The sequence below is a fragment of the Wasmannia auropunctata genome, unplaced genomic scaffold, assembly GCF_000956235.1.
Source record: "Wasmannia auropunctata unplaced genomic scaffold, wasmannia.A_1.0 LD335828.1, whole genome shotgun sequence".
Classification (NCBI taxonomy): Eukaryota; Metazoa; Arthropoda; class Insecta; order Hymenoptera; family Formicidae; genus Wasmannia; species Wasmannia auropunctata.
In genome coordinates, this window is record NW_012027062.1 from 1,475,941 (window position 1) to 1,502,389 (window position 26,449).

General features: G+C 39.8%; 2 protein-coding genes across 3 annotated transcripts in view; one reads left to right on the top strand and one right to left on the bottom strand.

Annotated features, from left to right (window-relative positions):
- Positions 1 to 26,449, top strand: part of LOC105455922 (Krueppel-like factor 6) — a 329,696-nt gene that overhangs the window by 87,294 nt on the left and 215,953 nt on the right. The gene's annotated exons all lie outside the window — the stretch shown is intronic.
- Positions 24,697 to 26,449, bottom strand: part of LOC105455927 — a 3,062-nt gene continuing 1,309 nt past the window's right edge. Inside the window, exons 4-5 of one of the 2 annotated variants that reach the window (XM_011699637.1) lie at positions 26,129 to 26,362; positions 25,380 to 25,482 (exon numbers count right to left, since the gene is read on the bottom strand). In XM_011699637.1, the coding sequence (XP_011697939.1) occupies positions 25,469 to 25,482; positions 26,129 to 26,362 (248 nt within the window). In that variant the 3' untranslated portion in view covers positions 25,380 to 25,468. Of the gene's footprint in view, positions 26,363 to 26,449 lie in introns of both variants that reach the window. The other variant, XM_011699636.1, reaches the window with a different exon arrangement.

Consider the following 26,449-nt stretch of genomic DNA (forward strand, 5'->3'; position numbering starts at 1 on the left):
AAAAAAAGATGATTGAAATTACTAATTGTATAAGTATTTCTCGCGTGATTCGAACATGCGATGGACTCTTTCGGGGAATAAATAAGAGGGAAGGAATTTCAAAGGCGAAGACCTCGTACTTGTCGACGAATGGCCGAGTACTTCTTTACGCAATTCGCGGATGTCAATAACTCGCGTGACAACCAACGATCGTCAATTAGTCAGTTTAATGTGGGATGCAGAATTTTCCCGTTTGCTCTCCCTTTAATGTTTCTATGTCGTACCCGAGTAGCGACGACCCCCAATAAATTCAGAGTAAGTTGTTTCGCAGCAACGCCGTTCGTATTGCTTGCGGAGCACGCCTCGGCGCGGCAAAGCGAATTGCACTCGACGGCCGTAAAGTGGTCGGCGACCATTAATCTGATGCCGGTTGGCAAGAAACCCGCATGGAAGGTGCACTCATTAAAAGAAAGCGCGACTTAATGGTCATCACCTTCGCGTTGTCCTCGTAAGAGTGCTCGTTAATGGGAATTATTTCATATTTAGGAGAGGCCAGCGCGCGCATCTATAACATGCGCTCTCCTCGCAGTCGTTCTGGTGACGATCCAAATCCCGCGGTGGTTTTAATTAATAGTATTAATTGCGACAAAGCCACGCGTTCCGTTCAGCTGGCGACCGTTTAATTGCGAGTTATTCAATTTCAGCGCGACGACGATACGCGCGAATTTCGGACACGTTTCGCGAGAGAGCGATTGCGTCACCGCCGGTGAATAGGCGACGTCGCGCCGACCAATCGGCGGCGAAGCGACAAATCGGATCGACACGACAGCGATAACGCTTAGAGTGCCTAACGCTGCTCGGCGACGCTATTTTCGCTATTAAACCCCATGACGCTCGACGCCAGTAATTATATTTAATTTCCTTCATCTTTTTTCGTTGCAGGTAAGCTCAACTAATTGACAGCGCGCTCGACGCGGGTTGATCGATCGAGGCGTCCGGTTGCCCGACGGAGAGGGAATGAAGAACTTCGGTGCCTGAATATTGTCGGAACAGGTAACGAAGGGAACGTGAAAATCGCGAAAATTATTCCGCGTGACGTTGATCTCTCCTTATCAGAGACCCGTCGGTCTTCTTCCTGGCAGAAGAACAGAGCAGAGCTCTCAGATGAAATTGACACGCGAATTAGAGGATCAATATAGTAAATCAGAATCACAGACAAATGAAGATCAACATCGTACTTGCAATAGCCAAATTTGTTATAACGTCTATGTTCAACGTGAGATTCGCTTAATTGCTAAGGTATTGTCGATATGAAAGTTTCAATGAAATCGTTTCTCTCGTCATTACTTTTGCAATCCTTCAATATTTATCTTCAAACGACTAATAATATTGTCAATATGGGAATATTGACAATAAATATTGACCTTCCTGGCCTTAACGAAGGCGCACATGATTTGTTGGCTGACCCGCGCTAGGTATCGGAATTGAATCGATATTCGTTTGCCCGGAATTACCATTATATTGACCAGAACACGGAATCGAGAGACTATTTCATGACCTCGCGGCGCATGAATATTTGAGTACCACTGACGGGATTACGAAAAGATCTCAATAAATAAAGCACGAATTCACTGCTAAGTGCCGCAAACAATCGGGCATTATTAACCGTACGCGGCTTTGCGCATCCGCTAATCCGATTTTTTCCGGAAAACGCGTTTAGCTCTCGAGCGCCCGTTAGTATCATCGTATTGCCGTTACGAGAGGCGCGCGTTACACACAAAACTGACGAGGATAGAGATTCTCGAACCATTATCGGTTAAGAGCAATATGCGATTATACGAATGCGTTAGTGCATTGCTATTATTCCAATAGTGGTAAAAGTCTCATAGAGCCGAAAACGCGAATGTTTGACTGAATTGCAATCACCGGAACTGCGCTTTACATAACATTAAATAGGGAAAGTGAAATTCTAATGAAAATCTTAGAAAAAAATTGTAAATTTTTTTCTATTACAACACACGCGATATGAACGACATTTTCACGACGGTCGTCCAGTTATGTTTGCGAAAGCGGACGCTCGTTACCGTGGGGATACATATATCGACTACATATTTGGCCGAGGAAAACTCGTTTTTACCCTCCGGTTGTATGTACAACGGTTATACATAACGTACGTGCTTCGCGAGCGCGTGTCGGTCAAGCTGACAGGCTAAAAATGACGAGTGAGAAGAAAAGGTGAAGTAACGAAAAACGAGCAGCGATGGCCGATAATCGATGCCTCGAATCGATCGATAATTCAACACGCAAGTGCAATGAAGAGAAATCAAACGGATCGGTGAGCTTTTTCTATGGTACTAAATACTCGCGCGTCAACGTCGCGCTGAGCGATCTGAGCAGAAGGTATTCAGAAGCAAATTAGATGATAGCTCATTTAGACACTGTACAAGTTAATATTTGCTACTCTGCACTTCTGATATGTTCTATAAAATTTAAATCTCGCGGTGCTCTTATTTGAAACAAGTTTTTTGTTTTCAAAGTGAAGCTTCTATCGCATATGTATCTAAAAGCACTTGTACATCTTTGATAGAATCAGTTATTTTTTCTACTTCGCCTTAGTACACTTGCGTAATTGGGTCTGTACAATCTCCGAACGGATATCGGAAATACGACAAGTTTATAATTAAATAACGTATTGCCAATATTCGTATCGATTCAATTTTTAAAGTAATATTTGTCGGTTCTCTGCAGTAGTTTCGTACCCATTTTTAGCAGCGAGTGCGATTTTATTTCGCCGAACTACTACATACATATGTATCTTGGCACGAGAAGATCCGAAATTCGTCATCGTTGTCGGGGATAGGAAGAATAGCAGTTTGTTCTCCGCTTTCCGCGTCAGAAAGCCGGACACCCGAAAGGCAGCCTCGCGGACCTTACTGATTTATTATTGATCGGGTATCCTCTCGATCGATGCATGCCCCATACTCTCGCCTCGCATCGGGCGCTTGTATCGTCCCGTCGGATATTCCGAAAGTACGCTAGGCGGAACAAAGCTCCTGCCTGATTTATTATTGAGCGTAAGCAGGTTTTCCTTTCGGGGTTTGCCACCAGCGCGAGCTGCAGGGAAGGGATCCGGGTCGACTGACGTTAATAGTCGACCCAACGCCCAGCGTCCGACCGTGCCGGGAAATGTGCCGAGAGTCGTCTCGAGAATTTTCAAGCGCCGGAGAGAAAATCTCATAAAGGCTCCGGAATACCCCCACCGTTATCTTCTTCATCGTGTGCCACGGTAGATATATTCTAGTGTGTATTCAGTGAGCGACTGGACTTGTTATTTTACATTTTATAACACGAAATAATACGATTATATCGTTTTTTGAATAAGCATGATATGTTATTAATTTTTATTTATTACATATTTTGAAATGAAATGCTGATATTTATAATGGAGTTTGTAACTTTTTATTTTAGTATTATTTTGTTTTTATTGTAAAATGAGTTTTTTAAATTTAAATTTAGATACTATTGAACATTGTTTATGTAAAAATGAATAAATTTAACAACGTTCAGTAATTTAAATATGATTTAACTGAATGGTAGAAATTTAAACATTATAGATTATTTTATTACCTTTGTTTTGTAAATTAGCCGATCAGTTCTTTTAAGTGAGCATGACATCTACTCGTAGTTGCAAGTTGTAAACGGGCAATTAATATCTAAATGCGGGAGAAAAACAATGAAAATAAATTTAAATACGAAAATAATATGAAATCTTCTTTAATGATATAAATAATCAGGAGACCCGGTAGCGACTCCCGCCAAATATAGTTTCTTTGCTACATGATGATCAAGAGATATTTTTGTAATATATACAATAATTCTGAACTTGCTTGTAGTTTCGGCTAATGAAAATCTCGTTTTATGCGACAAAATAATGCAGTATAAAACAACGTATTAATCTGAACGGATAATCGAACAAAAATTTATTTTTATATTGAGAGAGGGGGAGAGAGAGAGAGAAAAGTGTTGAATATTAAATTCATATAATTGTAAAAGTATTATTATCTCTTTATTTTTATTAAAATATTATTTTGTTATTTAAATTTCTGTAATGGAAACTCATTGAGATTTATATTTATGTAGAACATTACACGGTACAAATTGCGCTCTTTTTATTCTCTTCTAATCTGATTTAATAAGTTGGCTAGATTATCATCGACATTGAATATTACCGTTCTTAAGTACGGGCATTTATTATACACGGGAATACGTAAGTTTAAAACAGCCTTTAATAAAATACGCGCGTGTAGCAGTCTGATTGATCATATTGTTAGCTTGAGGTGGTGCGCAATTGATTGCTGCCGTTGTTGGCGTTAGCTTGAAGCATGCTCGATGTATCGCTAAACTATTAATAATCCGATTATTTGCTCCCGTTTCTGTCGCTCACTCTCGCCTTGCTTCGCTCTTGTCTCTTTCGCTGGACAGTTCAACGATCCCGATGAAAAGACCATTTCGTCTCGACGGACTAACGCATTTTTAACCCTCAATGTTGTTGGCCATTGTTTGCTCGATACCGTAATTCTCCGGTCGTCGCATAATCGTGATTACCGACCCCATTATTTCATCGACCCGATTTCAGTGTAAATCATGCGTAATACAATATTAGTTATTGATAACTGCGAGTGCGCTTGCATTTTCCATCGGTTTACAGCTGCACAGTTGTTGGTTGTAATCGCTTTTACCGAGTCATCAATTTCTTATCTACCTGCGAAATCATATTTCATGTGAATATTTCTTTATCTACTCCAATATCTACTTCAATATTCACAGCTTTAACATCCTCACTAACATCAAATGGTAACAAAGAGCTTTTCCAACCCTATACTTTAGATATACGCTAAAGTTACAAATACATAACGCTGTGAAATGTAATTTCGAGATATAGCTGTGTATCGTGAAGTATAGTAACTCACACTTGATTCACTTACAAATTGCGGCAAACCGAACTCTTGATGATGTAAAATTGGAGTAACGAAGTCATCGTAATGATATTGAATTCTCCTTTTGCTTGCATAGAAAATATAATAGCCGTTTTCCCTCGTCAGCTCGTGCACTAACTAATCCGAGGTGAGATTTTTGAGATGCGATCAAGCATATTACGCCATCCCGGTGGCAACTTATCGTGCATTATCCGCGCGGGATTACTGTGTCGCGATTCTACGGTTCTCGGAACTTTTAGTTGGCTTTCTCTGCCACTCGTTCGTACTGCAGTAAAACTCGGTAAACGCTGTCTGGCGGGAACTTAAGTGGTACGGCAAGCCGCAACGAAAGCGCTGTCCTCCGTGACGGAGGATCAAATATCCGGCGATCGTACTCGTCGGATGGTGGTGAAAATACTCGTGGACGCTTCTTGTGGCTATCACAAACGTCGTATTTCAGAAACGGTGGTACTGTTGAGATACGAGGAAATCGTTCTCGAATCTACTACGATATATGTACGCAACTTTTGCAACCAAATTTGATTGCGTTACAATTAATTACGTTAGCGTAATTTGTGTAATAATTGACATTTTTTGCGGTTACTATTTTTGTAATTGATCTACGATATTTAATTATCTGAAGATCAATAAAAGATAGGCTCGTAAGGAGAGATTCAAACGCAAAGTGTAAATGTACCACAAATAGAAATATTCTGGTACATGTTACGGCTGGTTTGCAAAACGTGTACGCGTGTACATTACTCGACTCTCTGTGTATGCGCGGATATCAGACAGCTTGGTCGCGATTCACGGTGCCTCGGGGCAATTTATCGGAAGATTAAGAGTTAACGTCTGATATCTGTATGGTATAGGACATACGGGACCGTCGGTCAGAAGAAGGGAAGGGGCCCGTGTAACAGTATCGATAAATCGCCGAAGAAAAATGAGCTCCCGCGGATACAGTAGGGCCTCATTGAAAAATCGATTTTTGATACGCGGACTATGCTTCGTTGTATACAACGACGAATGAGCGGCAGTAGCTCTCGCGATATTCATCGCGAAGCATTATGAGATAATCCGGTCTTGAATTGGCCGGGAATTGTGAGTTAGGCCTGTCTTCAATCGAACGTACCTCGCGCAGTAAAAATGTCACCTTATTTTTTTAACGACAAAACGTCGTCGCTTTAAATCATGTCTTACCAAACGCCGTAGATATACTGTACGCGAATGCGAAATGAGCGTGGAACCAATCGATTAAAGGATCAATACTTAATCCCGACGAATCGTTAAAAGACACGGCTTGAACTGAATCGAGAGACGATTTAATCGAATTCGCTCATTGGAAAGAGCTCCTCGGATGCGATGAGTAAGAGTAGACCGAATTAAATGGATACACATCGGAGCCTTTTTTACTCCCGTGCAATCCGCAATGATTTACTGGTCGGCTTGCGGTACGAGAGAAGCGAAACGATAGCGGCTAATTCGCCTAGACGTTTATTTGAGAACTGAATTATTGATTATGCCGGCGGTGTACGTAGCAGTTGCAATAAATTGGCAGCACTCGGCTGCGCGCTCCGAGGGTATGATGGTTTCATGTAATATTAATAAGGTAATAAAGTTCATACTCGTTATGCGAATGTTTACTAGCTAATCGAACTTGTTTTATACTGAAGCACACTTCTCTTCATTTCTCCTGTGTTTTTGATTTAGCTCTCAATTACTCTCAAGTTACATTAATACACAGAATGTGTTTCGTATTCTCTATACTTTCTCTTATCTTTGAATTTTTCAACTATCCTGAATATCATATATATTAAATTATCATATAATATAAACTATTTCGGCTAACTTGTGTTAACTGAAATTGATTTCTGATAGAAACATTCTCCTGTGTTTTTGATTTAGCTCTCAATTACTCTCAAGTTACATTAATACACAGAATGTGTTTCGTATTCTCTATACTTTCTCTTATCTTTGAATTTTTCAACTATCCTGAATATTGCATATATTATCATATAATATAAACTATTTCGGCTAACTTGTGTTAACTGAAATTGATTTCTGATAAAAACATCAAGGTGCCAATAGTTTTTTAATTATGGATAGTTACATATTTAAAAATTTGACGGATTAATTAAAAATTGCAAGGATATCGAATATTTATTCCGTTTTCTTATATTTTAAACTCGATTTTAAATTTGTCTGTTTTTCAATACATAATTTTAAATTGTGCATAGAGATATTTAAAATTAAATAAAAATATAGGATAACATCTGATTGTGAGATATTCTATAAATTGTGAAAAGGAAGAGAGAGTTTTGGGAAAATCGAGGAATGTCATTAATGCGATTCTACATACGATAATGATGGGTTGAAGATCTCGATTGGCAGAAATTATAACGCGATGATTAACGGAAATTGATAAGATATATTACATTGAAAGTATCTATTTAATGAAAAACCGCAATCATCATCGTGCGTGTACGATCTTGACACGTGTAATCGTCTTAAAACCGTCACGACGACATTGAGCTAATTAACTTGATGATCATCGGAGCCAGTTACGGGGCGAAATCGATTTAGATGCGGATCTGCACGGCCATCGTCTCGGCCTGATATCGGTTGTGAGGATGAACGAGTTCCACGACCTCGTTAATTACCTGAGTTACTGCAAAACTTTTCTACGATTCGACGGTAGAGAGCCACGAGAATCTCTAATGGATCCTGTAATGGGTTCGCAGCGTGATTAGGGGATTCGTAAGATCGTTCGCGGCCAGGATGATTTTTGTACGCGGATTAACACTTAAATAGTCGCGCGCGAGATTCAACTGATTCTACTATTATATAAATTTAGAAACAGTTTGATACACATTTAGAAACATTCTTTCGATGTCATTAAATTATATATTTTGTCAGCAGCTAGTAAATTTATTTGAAGAAATAGCTTATGTTATTTATTTAAATAAATTTTCAAATAAATATTTAAAATATTACTACATGGAAAGTAAGTTTATTAAGATTTTGCATTTTCTTGCAATAAGGAAAATTAGAGATAATTTTGCATACAATTCGTTACTATCTAACTTTATTATCTCGAAGTATAATGAATTTTTGAGAATAAACAAATATAATAAACAAATTGCTTCACCTTTTTTAGTATCTTTTTGCTGCGATAAAACCTTCGTCGTAAATAAGTAAAAATAAATTGCAATAATCTCTTGTGAAAATAATTAATTGTGAAAGTTATTTTAAGCGCGAAGAAAGTTTGCCGCTATGTGTAAGTGTTAAGCGTCCCTACGGCAACTCTAAGTCTGCAATTCGCTAAACTGTGCTTCGTCCATACTAAAAGATTCTTTGCGTTTCTAGCCGGCTTATCGAAAGCAGCTCGCCGCGTTCCGTGTCGAACTTCCTCGATCGTGTATTCCATTAAATTGCTTCCCACTAGGCGAGCGCCACGCCTGGTACTGCCGGCAGCCAAGAATATTTATCTTTAATACGTACGCTCATCCGTGCGCCGCGAAAGGTACACGGTACAACGTCTGCCTCGTTGCGCGGAAAAACATTTTCCGTTTTTATTCGAAAAAACACGGTACCACCGGGTGGTCGGCAGTGCACCGCTCGATGCGGCGCGGTGGTCGCGCTGCGTGCTGCCGCTACATGGTTGCCCATAAAGCCTCGCGATACCATCGAGCCTCGGATCCATAAAGGTCGGTAATCGAACGGAGCACGGAATAAAGCGAATCCCCGTCGCCGGGGAACCGCCGGGGATCGATACTTCCGTATCGCAAGCACAGAGAGACACTTGTACGACAGCTTCTGGCTTTCCGCGTATTCGTTCTGTATAGTGGTTCCGTTCTGTGAAGGTCACGGCCGTTTTATCCTTCAATCTCCTCACTACTCCAACTCTCTACTCCGTCCTGCTTTTTGGAGAACGTACGTCGGATTTAGCGACAGTGTATCACTCAGGCGTTTTCGAAACGAAAGAGAACTCATCCGTCGCAATCCGAATCGGGATTCTCTTCCTCCGCGAAATACCGTCGGGATCGTAAAGTCGCTTAATCGGATGAGGTTCAAGTGCCGCGAGTGCGGAACGTGAAATGAAAACGTTCGTAAAATCGTAATTTCCGCAAGGCGAAGCCTAGAAAGAGCTGTACGCTCTGTCGCACTTCACCATTGTTCACGAATCCGAGCCGAGATGAGAGACGAAGATATGAAATCGGAGCGGAGTTACGATGCGCCACTGCGCGGCGTGAGAGAGGCTTCCCCAAATGTATACTTGATGAGGTATATACGTTTCGCGGAATCGCGGACGGGGAAAGTTTTCTATTTCAATCGTGGTAATCGATATAGTACCTTCGGGGTCGGAGTTCCGCTGTATTGTGTCGCGGGTTGCTTCGAACGACGATCCTCCTTTCCTCGATTTTTCTATAGTTATGGATTCTGAGATGGCCTACTACTGCATGTCAAAAACTCGTACGGTATATACATGCGTACGGAAAGTTTACTTTAAAGTTAGTACATTAATGTATGTCCAACAAAAAATACTACATGCCTACGATAAACAAATTCAATTCCGTTTCCGTTTTCCATTTTATTATTTTTATGAAAGTGAATACAAATTAAAATTATACGTACAAATGCATTAATGGTAACAGATGTATTCATCCGCTTATGCAAGTCATATAAAGCAATGCATATAATGTATATGTTATTTACGGAATGTTGGAGGATTGAATAATCTATCATTAATACATTTTATAATTCTATATTTTAATTCTCACGCATATTTAATATCTTTTAATATGATATACAGAAATACACATTTATAAAGGCATTTTTACTTTACTTGTACTTAATATTGCAAAGAAAATAAGGATATGAAATGATGGATCTGTTTGCTTTGAGATTAAAATATCTTTAAATTAAAATTAAAATTAAAACCAAAAAGAGTCGGTTCTAAATTGATCAAAAAATTCATAAATGAAACAACGGAAAAGACTAGGATATTTTACACCATTATCGGTATCTCTTCGCTTATGTTATCCTTTCCATTTACGCTAAGTGTGCACGATGCACGAATCGGTATCGTTATGTTTGTCGAATTTTCATTGCGCTCATCCCGGGTTGAGAGTCGGGCGAACGAACTTCCGATTTAACAATCGATCGGCGGTCTTGATAACAGAACAACTTTACAAGGGCTTTTACCCGCGCCGTGTCTTCGTCGTTTCGAGAAAACTTACCCCCACGGCGAAATAGGCGACTGTGGAAGTCCTTATCCCCGATAAACAATGTCAAACATGCCGCGGTACGACGACACTGGGGCGTTTACACCGCGTTCGTTAAGGGAGGCGTCCCTTCTTTGTCTTTTTTTTTGTTTTGGCCGAGTGTCTCGTTACAGGTCTCACGGTCTTTTTTCGTTGCATTTTCCCATCCCCGTAAGTTTCTTGCCTCGACGTTGCGCATTTCTCCTCTTCCTTTGACAACCTTATCCGTCCGTCGGGCGGTTCTTTGTAAATCTCTGTAACGTCCTAGCCGTGATCGGGATCGTTGTCGCGTTCGCATCAGGGATATTAGTTAAAAGGGAGAAGTTCATTATGCAGCACGAATTTTTGCGACAGACTACGGAGTACGGACGCATCTCTCTCTCTCTCTCTTTCTTTCTTTTTTTCCTCGCAGCTGTTATAATCGTGAAATTTTTAACGTCTATATGCCGCAAAGCGTGCGAGTCCATATTTACTATTACCTCATCATTAATTCATAAGTGTTTATACTCTCATCGCATTGACGGTGTAATAGCGCGCTTCCGTTACGCTCGTGGCTCCTAATTACGCGAAAGGCGTAATAAACGCACGCGTATATCGCGCTGCATGTAGACGACGTGCGAGGTTTAATTGCCGTTCGACGTTAAACGGCGCGATTAATGCGAGGTCGTCTTTGCGAATCGCGCCGCAACACCGATACAGACTCACCGCCAATACGTCGGCATCCTACCGCCGAGATTAAACGGCCGCGGGCACGTGCTCTCGGGAGGGTTCGGCGCCGTTCTGGCAGGTGCGCCCCGGCTGTGTTTGACAGGTGCGTCATTGTTAGCGAAGCATAAAGAAAGGAAGTGGCAAGAGTCAATCCCGACCAGGCAGTAAGGGCGAAAAATCGAATGCTCGCAGGGACGGCGGCGAAAATGCAACGGCGTAAACGCGAATATAATTGCGACTTTTCGATTAGTATTTTCGCAGTGTATTTACATCTGGCTTTTTTATTTGCATTTTGTGATGTACATTCAATCATAGTTAAAAGTAATTATTAACTTTTTCCGTTTGAATACGATATTATATTTTTAAAACAAGCCATATTTCATGATTATCTTATTTTGAAAATAAAACTCTGATCGAAGTACTCTTGTATCGAAGTACTCTTATCGAAAACGGATCAATGTGATATGACAAAACTACGTTTCTCCGTTTCTTTCGGTGAAACTCTTTGTGAAGTCGCATAATTTATTGATGCGGCGCAATAATTATTGATACACCGAATAGAATTTCTTGAATTTCTGACAAATTTCGAATTCTTCTATATATACTCGCACATATTTCAATCGGTTGAAATAATTCTTAATCTATATAATTTTTTGCCTTTCTACTTGTATGAGATTGTTTAGAAACTCAAGCCGATATTTGTGGACCCCACATGTCGAGAAATTATAACATTCGTGCTCCATATTCAACACGTGTTCAGTGTAATATCTCTCTCGGCCGTCGCCATTATCCATTTTGTTTTAACGCTTACATTCTCGGACGGCTTCCACAGATTTCACGGGCGAGGAATATCTGTCGGCGCGCCATTGGACGCTCGGGAAAGAGAGAGAGAGAGAGAGAAAGAGAGAGAGGCGCGCGGTATAGCCTTTCGTTTTCGAGGGAAAACAGAGTGAGAAAAGCAATGTTGCAGATGAGGGCACGAGGGAAGGGCAATCCAGTCAGTCACTCGGACATTCACAATATGGATCCCTTTGGTGTAATCGCGACGCGGAAGCCCCTTGTTTCTGCGAGCCTTCGGTGAGCGTTTCCCAACCCTCCAACAAACCTTCGTCTCCCCCCCCATGCTCTTTCCAACCCTCTCGCAGGCAGTTGGACAGTCTCTCGCCCCATATTCTCTGTCTAATTTGCCAACCTAAGCCGTCGGGACTAGCCGGAGAGAGCGACGGCGATGGTAGCCCAACTTCATTATTCTCCCATTGTATCAGCACCCCCGCGGACATAAATCATGGAGGGTCCACCCTCGCGCATCCCACCGCCATTGCCACTGGCCGGGGATTTTGTTTGATTCCCGTCCATGGAAAACGCGCAGGCCGCGAGAAGCGGCCACCGACTTTCTGCTCCAATTTCCGCTTTTCGGCTGTCCACTTCGATCGGCCGTCCGGCGTTCGCCGATAATTTCTGCATGGTCACTTCCTGCGTGTGATTCGTGGTCTGCCGAATTTTCACGCTTTTTATATAACATGAAAAAAAGAGCACAGGATAGAGTAGTGTTTCTTTCATACGGAAGGACGCGGTTTTTAGATTGTTTTATACAGGAAATTTCGAATATATTTCTCTGTTTTTTTTTTCGTTTTCGATTAGATTTGAATTTATTGCTTTGTCCATAATATGGTAATTTGGTGCGTACTTTGTTGATGTGAACGAAATCGATTTAGCCCTCGGATAATCTGTAAATAGCACACTGTTTCTGCGCTTTCATATATATATTGTGCCAGATTAGTAACGTTATTGTTGTGGATTTATTTTTTGACAATAAATTTATCCTGTATTATTAAAAACCACTTTCTTTTAAACATTGCAAACATTTGGGTTTCATATATATTAATTAAAAAGAATATCGAGGCAGCATAGTTTATTAAAAATTTCAAAATTGATTAATTTTTAAGTAGTTTTTAGACTCTTAATAAAACCTACGTGTATATATTGTTTATCTCACTTTAACTCATCTTTTATAGTGTTATGTCCATCTGATTTTTATTGCTTAATTAAATTATACAGCACACTGCGTGATCAATTGTGCGATACTTTGGGAAGCAACCAGTCAGCGGGGTTAATGGCGGATGTTAACCTTTCTCGACGAAGGGACATACGCGCGCGATCGATATATTTATTTATTATTCACGAGCGCAGCATCTACCCACGCGACAACCATTGAGAGCTCATTGTAAACTGATTTTCCACGTAATACGGGTAGTATTATTTATCCTGGTATAATTATTGCACGAGACATGCACATTTTCAGAGAGTTTAACGACGTAACTATAATAATTGCAAACAAATATGATCCGCTAATAATCCAATAATTTAATTATGTGATGTACGTTACTGTAATAACGCTTATATATAAGAAACTTTGTCGTGAGGATTTATGAGGATTTATGGCAAATTTATTCGGCATATTTGCCGAAATGCCTGGGATATTATCTATTTGGCATTGCTAAGACATGCCCGGACTACATGAAACTTCTAACGGGCGATCAAATTTAACACGCGTAATAACATTGTACCGTTAACGCCGGCAGATTATATTACGCACTTAAGCATAACTTATACTGGCACGTGTAATTATGTTCGGGCCCTATAAAGCGGGGAATGCAGTACACATCTATATATCGGTGGCCGAGGTCTACATCGTTACAGGTGTTTGCGTATTAATTTCACGATCCTTAGTCCCGACGCTCGCGTACCACACAGCCGTCGTGATGTCTAAACTCCCGTAAGCGGGACCAGCAATGTCGTTAACTATCGAATTTCCGAACTAAATTCAAGGAACATTATCCCCGATAACCTCCCGAATGAGGTGTGGCCATGTCGTTCAATTTATTTTCTCATTCTATTCGAGAGATAATTCTTGCAATATCGTTAAACGCAATGCGCCAATTATCTTTTGATTGCGGCGGACAAATCGATGTTTCTATATATGCATCTAATTACACGCGCGACAAATTTGAAATCCCTTTTGCGATACGGCTCTACGATTGTCAATAATACAAGACATCGTTTCTATTTGTGGAAAATTATATCACAGGGACACATAAATTTTCGTTGCTTCTGCAGGTTTCGAACCTGAGCAATATCTGAAAAACGATTATTCTTCCCATTCGAGCAATTCTCGGGACCTCGTGAGGGATGGTCCCGTAATCGAAGGTTCGTGATCGGGGAGTCTCGGTGGACAGTCGGAAATTTATTTTCAACAAATTGGCCGATCGTTCAGATTTCGCACTGGATAGCCGTTATACGGAGTAGCGTGGTGAAACGCGAGCGAGAACGCTGATAGGGGATAGACAGGATCGCATTAGGGTCTGATGGCGTCACAGGGTCGTCTAGCGAAGGTAAAAAGGGTGGCCGATTCGCTCGAATGACGACGCGAAAGGCACATGAGTGTCGAGAGGAGAGCATAAGAGGATGTACTATAACAACTATTTAGGTTCTCGAAAATGTAGAAAAGCAGTTTTCTTAATATTTCCAGCCGTCTGCCTATTTAGAGATCAATCTCACGGGACTCTAGAGCAATTTTCTGCTTATTGAAACGCAGTCATTGAATATCAAAGTTAAATTATTTATATATTGTCGTTTGTACAGACAACGATATATCATATACAAGCGTTCATGCGAAAAATATACGGCTCTAGTGAATATGCAAGTTAGTCTCGAGATATGAAAGCACTGTTAAAATGTGTTAGAAAGTTTGGTGGAAATTTTGACGTGCTTTGCCAACCATGACAAAACATGAAATCCGATGACACATTTATTTGCCAAATGCGACAATGGCAAATGAATATGCTAAATATCATATGACAAACTTTGATGAAGCGGTTTATTATTAATACCAAATGTTAATTCTATAATCGATAAACACACAAAGTTGGATACAGTATTTGCATAATTAAAAAGTTAAAATTGAGAATATTATACGCTCGTAATGCTTAAACATTCGCAGCAATAATATTCATTAGAAAGAAACAAATGTAATTAATAGTACGAATAATGAATTCGTTGTACTATTTTATTATATTTTTTTTTTATTATGTACATTTTATGTATAATCAAAAAGAGATGTCGTAATTTATGCCTTTAAAAATTATTTGGATATGTGTATCTTTTTAAAAATTTACACTGGCGTCCATAAAAGTGCATAAATTCACAAAGTGATGTAATCGGTCACATGAAACTGGAATATAGATCTTCGATATAATTTAATTAAGTCCCCTGCCGTATGAAATGGGAAAGTCATTCGATGACGGTGCACAATTTACGTTCAGTGGAGGTGTCATTTTGGTATTCTCCCGTACCGGTTGATTCACTATGAATCATGAATCACGATGAAAGATTCATTTTTACGGGTCTCGCATGGCATATCGCAGCGCGCCTCGCGTTTGTATTTTCTCATTAGCGGCGTATAATTATCGGGATATAATGTGGTAGCGATACGTCAACGTCGGGAATTAAATGGCGACGCAACAGGCAACATGTCGCCCGTTTTCTGCTGTAAATGAAACGTGTAGTTGAGACGAAAATGAAAATAAAGAGAACCGGTAATATTCTCGTCGCGTCGTATGTTGCAAACAATTTTTTTTTTCTAAACGACAAAACCCCGTATTAGTAAACTGAATGACGATAACAGATTATATACGATTACGACGCTTAATACCACGGATTTCCTCGCGACTAATTTCGCATTTAAATCCCTTGCGCACGGGACGACAAAGTCTTCCGCCGCAGGATTTGAACGTGAGCATAGATGAGTTGCGCAATAACGGAGTTAACGCGATACTCGCGTTCGACATTTACGATCAGTGTTCAAGTTACACTTTGATGCGTCGGTTTTTTTTTTTTATCAGCATGTCACCTGCAGTCGAGATTCGATAAAGCGTAGCCATTCCTTAAATGTACGTACATACATAGCTCAAGATCGATAAAACCGTTCACGTTGATCCGCTATCGAACAGACACTAATCTCGATATTTATTACACACGTGGCATCGACACGCGGCAATCGTGCAACGTGTCTCTATAAATAGTCCATTGTGGCCGACGAGTTTCTTGCGGGCGCGGTGTGAGATTTCGATGATTTACGAGTGAGACGATCTTTGATGCTCGCCGATTTCGATGATTTAGGACCGATACCGGGGAAAGCGTACGAATTTGTCGTCGACGAGACGGACGGATTCGCCGCAGCGTGCTGTCGACCACGTAAGCGAAACAATTTATCGGGAGCCGATAGATCGGGAGCCGATAGCTGGCGATACTGCAGTTTCGCTCGTATAAAGTTGCCCGTGCGATGAATATCGAGAATAACTTTGCCGAGCGAGTCGTTTCTGCACGCGTGTCTAACTGAACGGCATCACGCTTTTTTCATCAAAATACATAGCTCGGAAACCGTGAATCGCATCGCGTTCTGCTAGATGAGATATACGAGGTGCGACATAAATTCGTATAAAATACATTCCACCGCTCGATTACTCGATGATATATTTGAATATCTTTGCAAATACTCCGCTCTCACGATGCAGCAAATACGTGTATAATGAATCCGAAGCTTTGCATCAAGCTTTACATGTAGGAAGGAAGTAATAAATTTAAACGAGGATGTAATAAATTAATTCAAATTTGTAATTTAATCTGCATTATATGATGTATTTTCTGCATGGCATTTTCTGAGAAGTACCGCGAATAGTGTATAGGTCTATCCTTTACAAGGGACAATAAATTTTCACAATGTACCTTTATCGCGTACACATCGTGCGGTAATAGACTGTGGATCAGCGTTTATAATGGGTTTTGGGTGGATTTAAATTGACTTACAATTAGTAACGTAATATATATATATATATATATATATATATATATATATGTATTAGCATGTTAGTGTGTTATAAAAGAAAAAAATTGGAAGCACGCATTTCATTAACGATGAAACCACTTGTCTGGCGTGAATCCATTAAGTATAATATCCATTACATAATATATAATGTATTTATCGTAGATGCAGGATATAACAGATTTATAAATATGCATTCTCATTACGGTAACGTAATACCCTGATGGTCATCGTTGTCATCGCTGTCGATTACAATCGGGAGATCCATTAAATCTTGATACCCTGATACACGGATGTTGACCAGTCGGATCGTACGAGAACATCGGTAATATCAACAAAATGACCTGTGTCACCTGGATATCTCGGATATGTGCTTTAAATCGTGTCCTGCGTGCCTCGGGAGTTTATTACCGTAAATTCGTCCAATTCTACGCAAGCAAATACCATCAAATTCATACATATGTGCACGTCCGCGACTCTAATTGTTGACATGAAAGGATATCTGGATTAGAGATATGCAAGAGAAATCGATATTCTAGGAACCTATTGACCTATACGTATTCTAAAAAGTATCAAGTTTTGATACTTTTATTTTATTTTTACATTTGATATTTTATTTTTAATATTGAGAAATATTCACGATCTCTATTTATATTATTGCTTGTTTATAATTTTCATTGATATTTAATTTTCATTGATTTTCAGAAGTTAACTGTTTACAGTGGTTTTTATGAAATAATATAATTTGCAATTCACAATTTAAAAAATGTATAAAGTTATATCACATTTTTTATTTATTACATTTAACCATACAGACTTAATACAATACTTTTAACACAAAATATTGTTTTTCGAAGTAATTCAATTTATAGTGAATAACACATTTTTTCATAACTCATAACATACTTATATGAAAAATTGTCACGTTTGTGAAGCCGCTAAAAATTCAATATTCCCGAGACACGACTGTGTACCTAAAATGCACTCGCTCGGATTGAAATATCCCGGCTTGTCCGTAGTGGATTTACACGGTGTTTACATTACTTAGCAGCCTCCCTTCGAGCACGTACGTCGTAGCGCGTGGTCACTGCCGTTTCCGGTAACTTTGGAGAACGTTTCTGTCCGCTCGCTCTCTCGGTTCGATGGCCCGTGAGGCTGCACCGTTCGCCAGCAGGAAATGTCGCGTCTACAAAGTTTCCCTCGCCGAGGCCTCCAACGGTACTCCATCGTTCTTGGTGCCGTCCTTCCTTCCTCGTGGCGTCTCGCTCGCTCGCCCGCTCGCTTTCATTCGCAGTTGCGTCGTTGCTTCTCTTTCTGATCTATGTATCCACCATTTGCCCTTGGACTCCTGCGTCCTCCTCGTTCATCCTTTCGCCCTTCTATCTGTCGCCGTCTCGCTCGCTCCCTCCCTCATCTACGAGCCAACTTCGTTTCTCCTGATATACCGGAGCTTTTGGTTCTCGCGCCGTTTCCATAGAAACGCCACGGCGAGAGAAAGGCGGACGATGGAGGATAGGAACTCCTCCGCGGGCTGGAAGGGCGGTAGGGTTGCGATCCGCGAATGGAAATATGATGGAGCAGGATGGAGATCCCTTTTCCAGCGAGCGGAGCGCAGCAAGTTCGTCCTTAGCGAAGAAAGGAGAGAGCCCCTGGTTTAAATTCTATTGCGTGGACAATACGGTCATGGTAATGCTCGGCTTTGATTCATTGCCTGCCTGCGGGATGAGAGGTGAGGTTTGAAAGGTATGGCGGGCGACGTGAAGGAAGGAATAGTGGTCGGAGGTTTGTCCTTTCATGCGTGTTGCAATTCGCGACCCGGGGATATCAGCCCTTTCTTCGTCTGCAATATCGTTATTTTCGCGTCATCATTCGGGTACACGAACGATCACCGCGTCAATTTTCGCTCGCCCGCAGCGCATAATTTTAATTCGATTAAGCTGTAAAATGTAGTCATTGATCGATTTATTAATGCAAGCCGCTTTTATTAAATTCATTGAGATAATAAGTACTTACATCATTAAACTAATTATCGCATGCCAACGGATCATGCGCATGTTCATGAGTTATTAAATTTTTCTCATTGTTAAGAAATTATTATCCTCATTTTGCACAAAATTCTTGCTGTATTTCCTAATTTACGTTTCTTCCCATCCTTTATGTGCCTTCGCAGATTACGTTTACAAAAGTAGCATGAGGGTTCCGCTAAAATTGCCACTAAAATTCGTAGAGTCCCCGCGGGAATTTGCAAGTATGGATTACGTGTGCTCGCGTGCTTACGCATATTTTATGGCATTTGCTGCACGCGAATGACACCGGAAAAGAGAACGCGGTAAATGAATCGATACCGGTATGATTTATGGGGAGTCTCGGAAAAAAAAGAGAAACGGAAAGAGTCCCGATCAAAAAGATTCATTTTGTTTACATTGCAAAACATTTATCATTAGAGAGTTTGGCACCTGTACCAGTCAAGCAAATACATTATTTTTCCTTTTATAAAATAATTTTTTTATATATCTAGACTTATTTGTTTTAACTGTATGCTGATATCTTTTTATTCGAACCTTATAAAAGCTTTTATGGTTCCTTCTCAGGCTCATTTAATCGGCAATCGTCGATCTGCCAATTTGGCTAGCTCGATACTGCCCGACGAGCTTTCGCAATAAAAGCGAGAGTGGGCCATAGCGGGCCGAAGAGGGGGGTCAGGATGAGCGGATGGACTCTGGAAGTATTTCCTAATGACTGCTCGACGAGAGCGGAAGCGTGGTGGCGACGGGATCGGGGCGGGAGCAGGGCAGGCAGCGCGGAAACGACGGTCGATACGCTGACGTACTAATGACCCGTACGGAGTCGCACCGACAGACTGCTGGCTAGACGCAATGGCACCAACGTGCCGGTGGTTTTCGCTCAATTATAAATTGAATTACTCGCCGGCCGGCTCAAAATGGCCACGGTTATGCGCCATAAAAGGGAAAACCGACTCTCGGCGAACGATATCGCGGGTGGAGGGAGGAGGAAAGCGTGAGCGTGAGAGCACGAGGAGCGAAAGAGGACGCAGGAACGTAAAGCGGAGACCCCCTTCTCGTCCTCGAGAGGGGTTGGCATCGATACGCATCGGGCCGAGGTGGGAGACGGTGGCTTGAGGTCGGCCTACCACCTACCCTCTACCCTAATTCCATGCATTTGCAATTAGCTCATTAATGGACGACCGCACGACGAGTAAGTGTTTACGGCGACCGCCGCCGCCGTCGCGCAACGCGCTTCACAGGGTTCGATTGTATTTCGGGGCCCGTTTTGTAAGCCGTCTACATGTTTCGAGCGCGAAAGCTAATCGCGCGGGCAATTAAGATAAATTGAAATCGATAGCGGAGTGACAAATGGCCGAGGGATTCTTCTAACAGTGGCCGCCGTCGCTACCGCCGCGCTTAGAAACGAATAATTAATATCACTTCCGCATACGTGTCCGTTCACGAATTTATCGCGACGAATCAATCATGCACACGCCTGAACGGATAATGCCGAACGCGACTGCTGAGCCTTTTTACGTGAAACGCGTGTGACGCGCACCTAACGTCGGCTCTTTTTCTTTTTTTTTTCTTTTCTGACGCGCAATTGCGTAATGTATGACCGTATTGAATGTATGGTACGACAAATGAGGTATGAAAACACTGTTTGGCAAGCTCGTACATCAACTTTGTAAATATTAAATATGACGAATGACTATATTGTTTGCCTGAAAATATTTCATGAGTTCTTATTGACATAATCCTGGCGCCCTTTGGAACTTCCTTTGAAATTGTATTGATTTTATGTGAATATTGTCTGAAAGTTACATCCCGGATATATACAGTGCTAAAGTAATTAATAACAGTCGTTATTTACGAATTAATACACAAGAAATTAACTCTCAAGAAGACTCTACATATATTATGTAGCTTATATATTAACTTATAAAAGTTACAGAATAGAATACTCTAATTTTTTTCACTATTTGAAAGATTTTAGAAAAAGTAATAGTTTGTCATTATATAATCTACGTGTTAAAGTTCATTACGAACGCCAATTATTTGTCTCAGTTTATGTTTTCATAATTCAATGTTGGTAATCATCATAGGAGACTCAAAACGCACGTGTATTAACCGGAAGTACTGACGTCAATAAGAACTTGCCGGATCATCTCGTGCCGTCCGACATCTCTGCGCGCCGTAATCGTGACATGGGACGCATCGATAATTAGCGACGGATCGACGGTCGGCCTACGGCGATTCTCGTTAACTGCTTTACGACGTGCTTATCCGACCGCTCCATGTACGTTCAGGGCGGTCAATATCCTTAGCTATTTACTAACCGCCGTTGCTGTTAAGACGATTAGCTCGGGGACCCGCGGGCAGCATTTCTATTCACAATCAAGGAGAAGGAAGCCCGTATTACGCGGAGACGGGGCCGCTTCTTACGGTATGTGCGTGCAAGTATCGCACGATATTCCTTGCACGTGTTATTAACAGGCTTTAGGCCGTGAAAAGACCGGGCTGGATTTGAATATATCCCCCTTTCTAGATGTCATTTCTTCGCACTTTTGCCGTCACGCGAGTACACGGTACGTCTCCTGGCAACCGGTTCTAGCGACGCACGGTTTAAATTGGAGGCCGATTACACTGACGCGAGATAACGCTAATCCAGATAAATTAAATTTTTTTTCCTTCGCGATATATTACGATATGATTATAGGTTTTCGAGGGGGATAACAAACTATCAACTTGGGATTCGTTTAACCCAGGTCGCGTCGGTGCAAGAGGTTAAGAGCTTTAATCATTGTAACTTGGCCTCGCGATGCAATAATGTACCGCGAAATTTTAATAGTCACTCGTAAATCATTATTTCTTTGTTAAGAAGAAACTTTGCGTTGTCACGATTTTTAATGTTTCGCTTTACGCTCCGTAATGAAGGCTCGAAAAGGACCGAACTTTCGAAGCTTGCGTGCAACAAGGGGAAAAAGGGTGGAGCGCAAAGGGTTGAAATTCAGTATAACTTTTTCTGCGAACGATGCTATCAGTAGAAAGAATGGCAATCGCGATCGTATCTTTACGATGGCACTTGATGGACGACATGAAATGAAATATGCGCGTTATTTGAATTTATTGCTGTCATGTCGAAAGGTATATCGCGCATGCGATCCTGGCGTTTTTTTTTTCATTGTTATCATCTTTGCTTTTCTGACATCAAGAAGAAAAGAAATGAGATAAGAAGGGATGGGATCTCGGAGGTAACATCGAAAACTCATCGAGAAGTATCACTCTATGAATCAAATGAATTGCGAACTGGTAAAAGTCTCTTGACATTCCACCTCGAGCAGCCAATCGATTTACCAGCGCGGTACCGTACTGTTATAAAAACTTGAGAAAAATCTCTTGTGTTCCGGATCGCCGGAAAAGAACTACTTACATGGCGGAACGTGCTTGAATTTTACATTCTGTATTAGTTTTTCAAGAGAATGGATCCGGCTACCGAATACTAAAATAGCTCTCGAACGACCGTGGTGACATAGCGATATCCGTACTCGAAAATTCGTTATCGTACAAATTTTAGGCTATTCGTTGAATATTTCTCAGCGTTCAGAAACTGCCTCATTGCCTCCTTCCGTAGGCTTCCTGTGGCAGCAGAAAAAAATTACCTCGCATGTATTTGGATGGATACCGATCCAAGTGATGAATACGCCCGCAGACTTTACCCTCCAAAATCTCTCGCAGGATTCCGAAAATGCTGTTGATCATTTATAATACGCCAAGCAATTTGGATTGGGCGGAAAAGTTTCGACGATTTCTCATATTCCGCCGGAAATTTTTGCCCGGTAGTGAAATCGTTAAAACTTTCTTGCTGGAGTTCAGATTACCTGCGCTACGAGGATTATCGATATAACTTTGCGGTTGTAAATACACCACACTTTTTATCGCGACGAGTTCTGTCAAATTTTGATAAATGTTGAAAACATATGATATATTGATTTAATTATTAATCTGTCTAAATAGATGAGAAACTGAACAATAAATCGTTGACTGTAACATTACAAATTCAAACTCTCTAACTGTTCAATCCTTAAATTGATATAAAATTCAGTAATATTACGAAAATATGATAAGTGATTTCGACGAATAATTCAAATTTTGCGAACGGATAAATGAAGGGTAACATTTAATACGGAATTTTCAAATACTTCGACATCCGATTACGATAAAATTATATGAATATCACTCTCCGGCTTGTCCCTGCCGCTTCCATTTGATTCTGTAATTCCCCTTAGAAACAGGTAATTCCCGCCGTCTCGATCGATGCTCGCTTTAATCCTAGAGCGCCAGGAGTTTCGATCTGTTCCTCCACCGCACGAAGTGCCGTTTGGTTAAGCGGACGGATATTCCTCTTTCGATTCTCGAACCCCTCGCCACGTACGTCGGTCTCTTCCTAATCCACGGAAATGGGCACAGTGTCGACAAGATTCGTATTTGCATTACGTCCACGGAAGCGCGGAAAGTAACATCGTTTCAAAATTTCCGGTGAGCGAGGGACAGCGGGACTGTCTGTGACTTCGGTGTGTATCCGCTCGGATATGGTCGAATTAGGTGCATTCTCTGTTTGAAGAATTGAACAATTTTTCTGCCTTCGATAACGTAAATTTTAGATCTCCCGAAAACGAGATTCGATAAATGATTTACGGTTAATTACATAGACAAATCTATGTAATATTTAAATTTCATATTTTAGAAATGAAAAGGATATTTTTTTTATAGTATACCTTACCTACATATTGCACTTTTTGTACGAAAACTTAGGCATAATTTTCATGCTGGAAATCGAGAAAGATAAGGGTCATTTATTTCACGGAAATGTCGGAAATAAAATTGTCCGCGGCTACTGTATTAATAATCGCGAGATTTTTCCCACGATATATTTCCTGTAACCTTGCATATAATATGTAGTACTTTCGCTACGGCTTCTCTCACGGACAAGTTACGTCTTACTCAATCGTCAAGTAGAACCTTGCGGAATCGTAAACATTCCGCATTCAGCACGATCGTTACGTAATAAAGCGTACCGTTAACGACAACGACATTGGGCACCGGAACGATTACCATAATCCTTTACACTGCAAAAATAGGTTTGGAGAAATGCGTGTTATCAACATTTAAGGGCATGTTGTTCTGACGCATTTGCTGGAAAACGTGTCAAAAGAATTTGTTTTTATTAATACAAGTGTGTTTTAATGACACATTTTTCTGTTACACACTATATAACACACCTCAGAAACATGTTACTTTCCTTCAGTAATCCTGAAACACACATAGGGTGTGTTACTTTGACACAGAATAATAATCAGTTCATACTGAGAACACACTTGAGTAATATATCGGATAACACAGATATGGTCATAACACACTTTATAACTTCGGTAACACACATGCATGTATGTTATAAAATTCATGACTTATAATATAATAAGTTATTAAGACTCCAACCATCAATACGTGTCGGCATTTGGCAAAATCTGTTTTGACAGATAAGGCTATAAAAATGTGCATATTAATTAGACAAAGAATTAATTAGAAAAAGACATTTTTTATGTACTATATGTAAAATGTAATAACAAATTTAAAATATAATCTCAATCTAACCTCAATTAATACAATTACCTAAATCTAATTATCTATCAGTTTTTTATATTGCAAGAATTTTAAACTTATATTTTTTCATTTTTGACATTATAATTTAGATGATATTGCAAAAGAGATGAGAACTGCGTTTTTTTAGCTTATGTAATGTAAATATACTTTAACTTCAAATAGAATTTAACATTTCTTACATTATATAAAATTATAAACATTAGTAAATAAAACATGCATTTTGTGTAAACAATTTATTCGGAACTTTTGCTGATTTTACAGAATTGTCATATACAGTTATTAACTTAATTTTAATAAGCATTTATGATCAAGATAAGCATTTGTATTCTTTGAATATGAACATATATTTTCTTTTTCATTTATGAAGCTTATAATCAGAATAAATCCGTAGTTCTTATATAGAGTCCTTATATATCTAACTCCTTATATATACTATTGTAAACTGAAATATCTAATGATTGACATTATATACATATTTTATACCTAATTATATTAACTACTGAATAAATTCTGTTCTATTATAACTAAGGAGAACAACAAACTTTGATTTTTTAAAAGAAAATATAGATATAGGATGAGGATGTATGAGTTCACTCATTTTTATAACACTTATTGCATCGTTAAGTGAATTTTGTACGAGATAAGCGTTTAAAGTTGGGCAATAATATAATGTATCATATTCTTTGTACAACAGAAGAAAGTCTTCTCCATGGATATATATTTTTGTTATTTGGCCGAAAACAGGCATATCATTTTCTTCGCATTTTAACAAAATAATAGAACCTAATTCATATGTTGTACCATGCACAGTTATTTTTTTTGTGAACATTAATGGTATCGAAAGTTGTTCATGTAAATTTGATAAAAAAGATATTAATAATTCACGTTCAGGAATGTCAGTCAGATCAAGCATGCTACCTTCGTTGATTTTGTGTCCAGTGTACAAAAATTTTAATGATTCTCCTGAAATCCCTGCTAATTCGGAACATCTTAAGCTCTCATACCTGTACGATAATGATAGAGGTATATTTTTAAAATTTCTAACGACTCTCGCTAATGTTTTGAACCAAGCATGAGCGGCTTCAAATCTCATACAAAACTGTTGACGGGCTGGACCAAAGAAAATAATCTGACGAGGAATATGAACAAGAAAGTGGAATTTTGGAACCATTAAATTAGGATACAGAATATCAAACTGAGAGAGAAAAATTCGTATGAGTTGTGCTAAATAAGTAGCATCATTCTTGGTCACTTCAAAAGCAAAACAAATATTTGTAATTTGCAACAGTCTTGTATGGAGTAGAAGTCTGTCATGAATAGTATTATCCTCTGAACTATTTTCATTATATAGATTATTATTAAGAAGAAATGGTAATACATGTGCAAGACAAAGCATTTGAGCAGATGACTGTTTCAAATTTGCTTTAAGGTGGCCAGTTTTGATTAATGAAGGTTTATCTCTTTGCAAATGACCGTAGTTAAATGCAGTTATGCGATTATTTAATGTCTCGAGAGTAATTGTTTTTTCTTGAATGCAAAAATTAATTAAAAGTCTTGCTTCCACTTCTAAAACACCCTCACACAAGACATGCATTATATCTTGTACGAGACACATTGTTACATCAAAATGTGCAATATCAATTAATTTACTTCTCGTGTTAACTCCAAAATTTGTTTTCCAATATTCACGAGTAGTTTGTAGCATTTCAGGCCCTTCAATTATTTCCAAGTGATTTAAATGGCTTTCCATATTTCTTAAAGTGAAAGCTTTTTCAGTAAAAAATCTTTTCCACCTATCTTGATTGGTCATACATCTACGACATGGCTTATCTGCACTAACAGACATTTTAAAGCCACCTAAAAATGCTGAAGCAGGCGTGTCACCTGTAACCATTAAAAGAGATCCTTTATATGATTTTTCTACTCCGTTAATAAGCAGAGTAATACCTTCATTTTGCAAAATTTTAATTT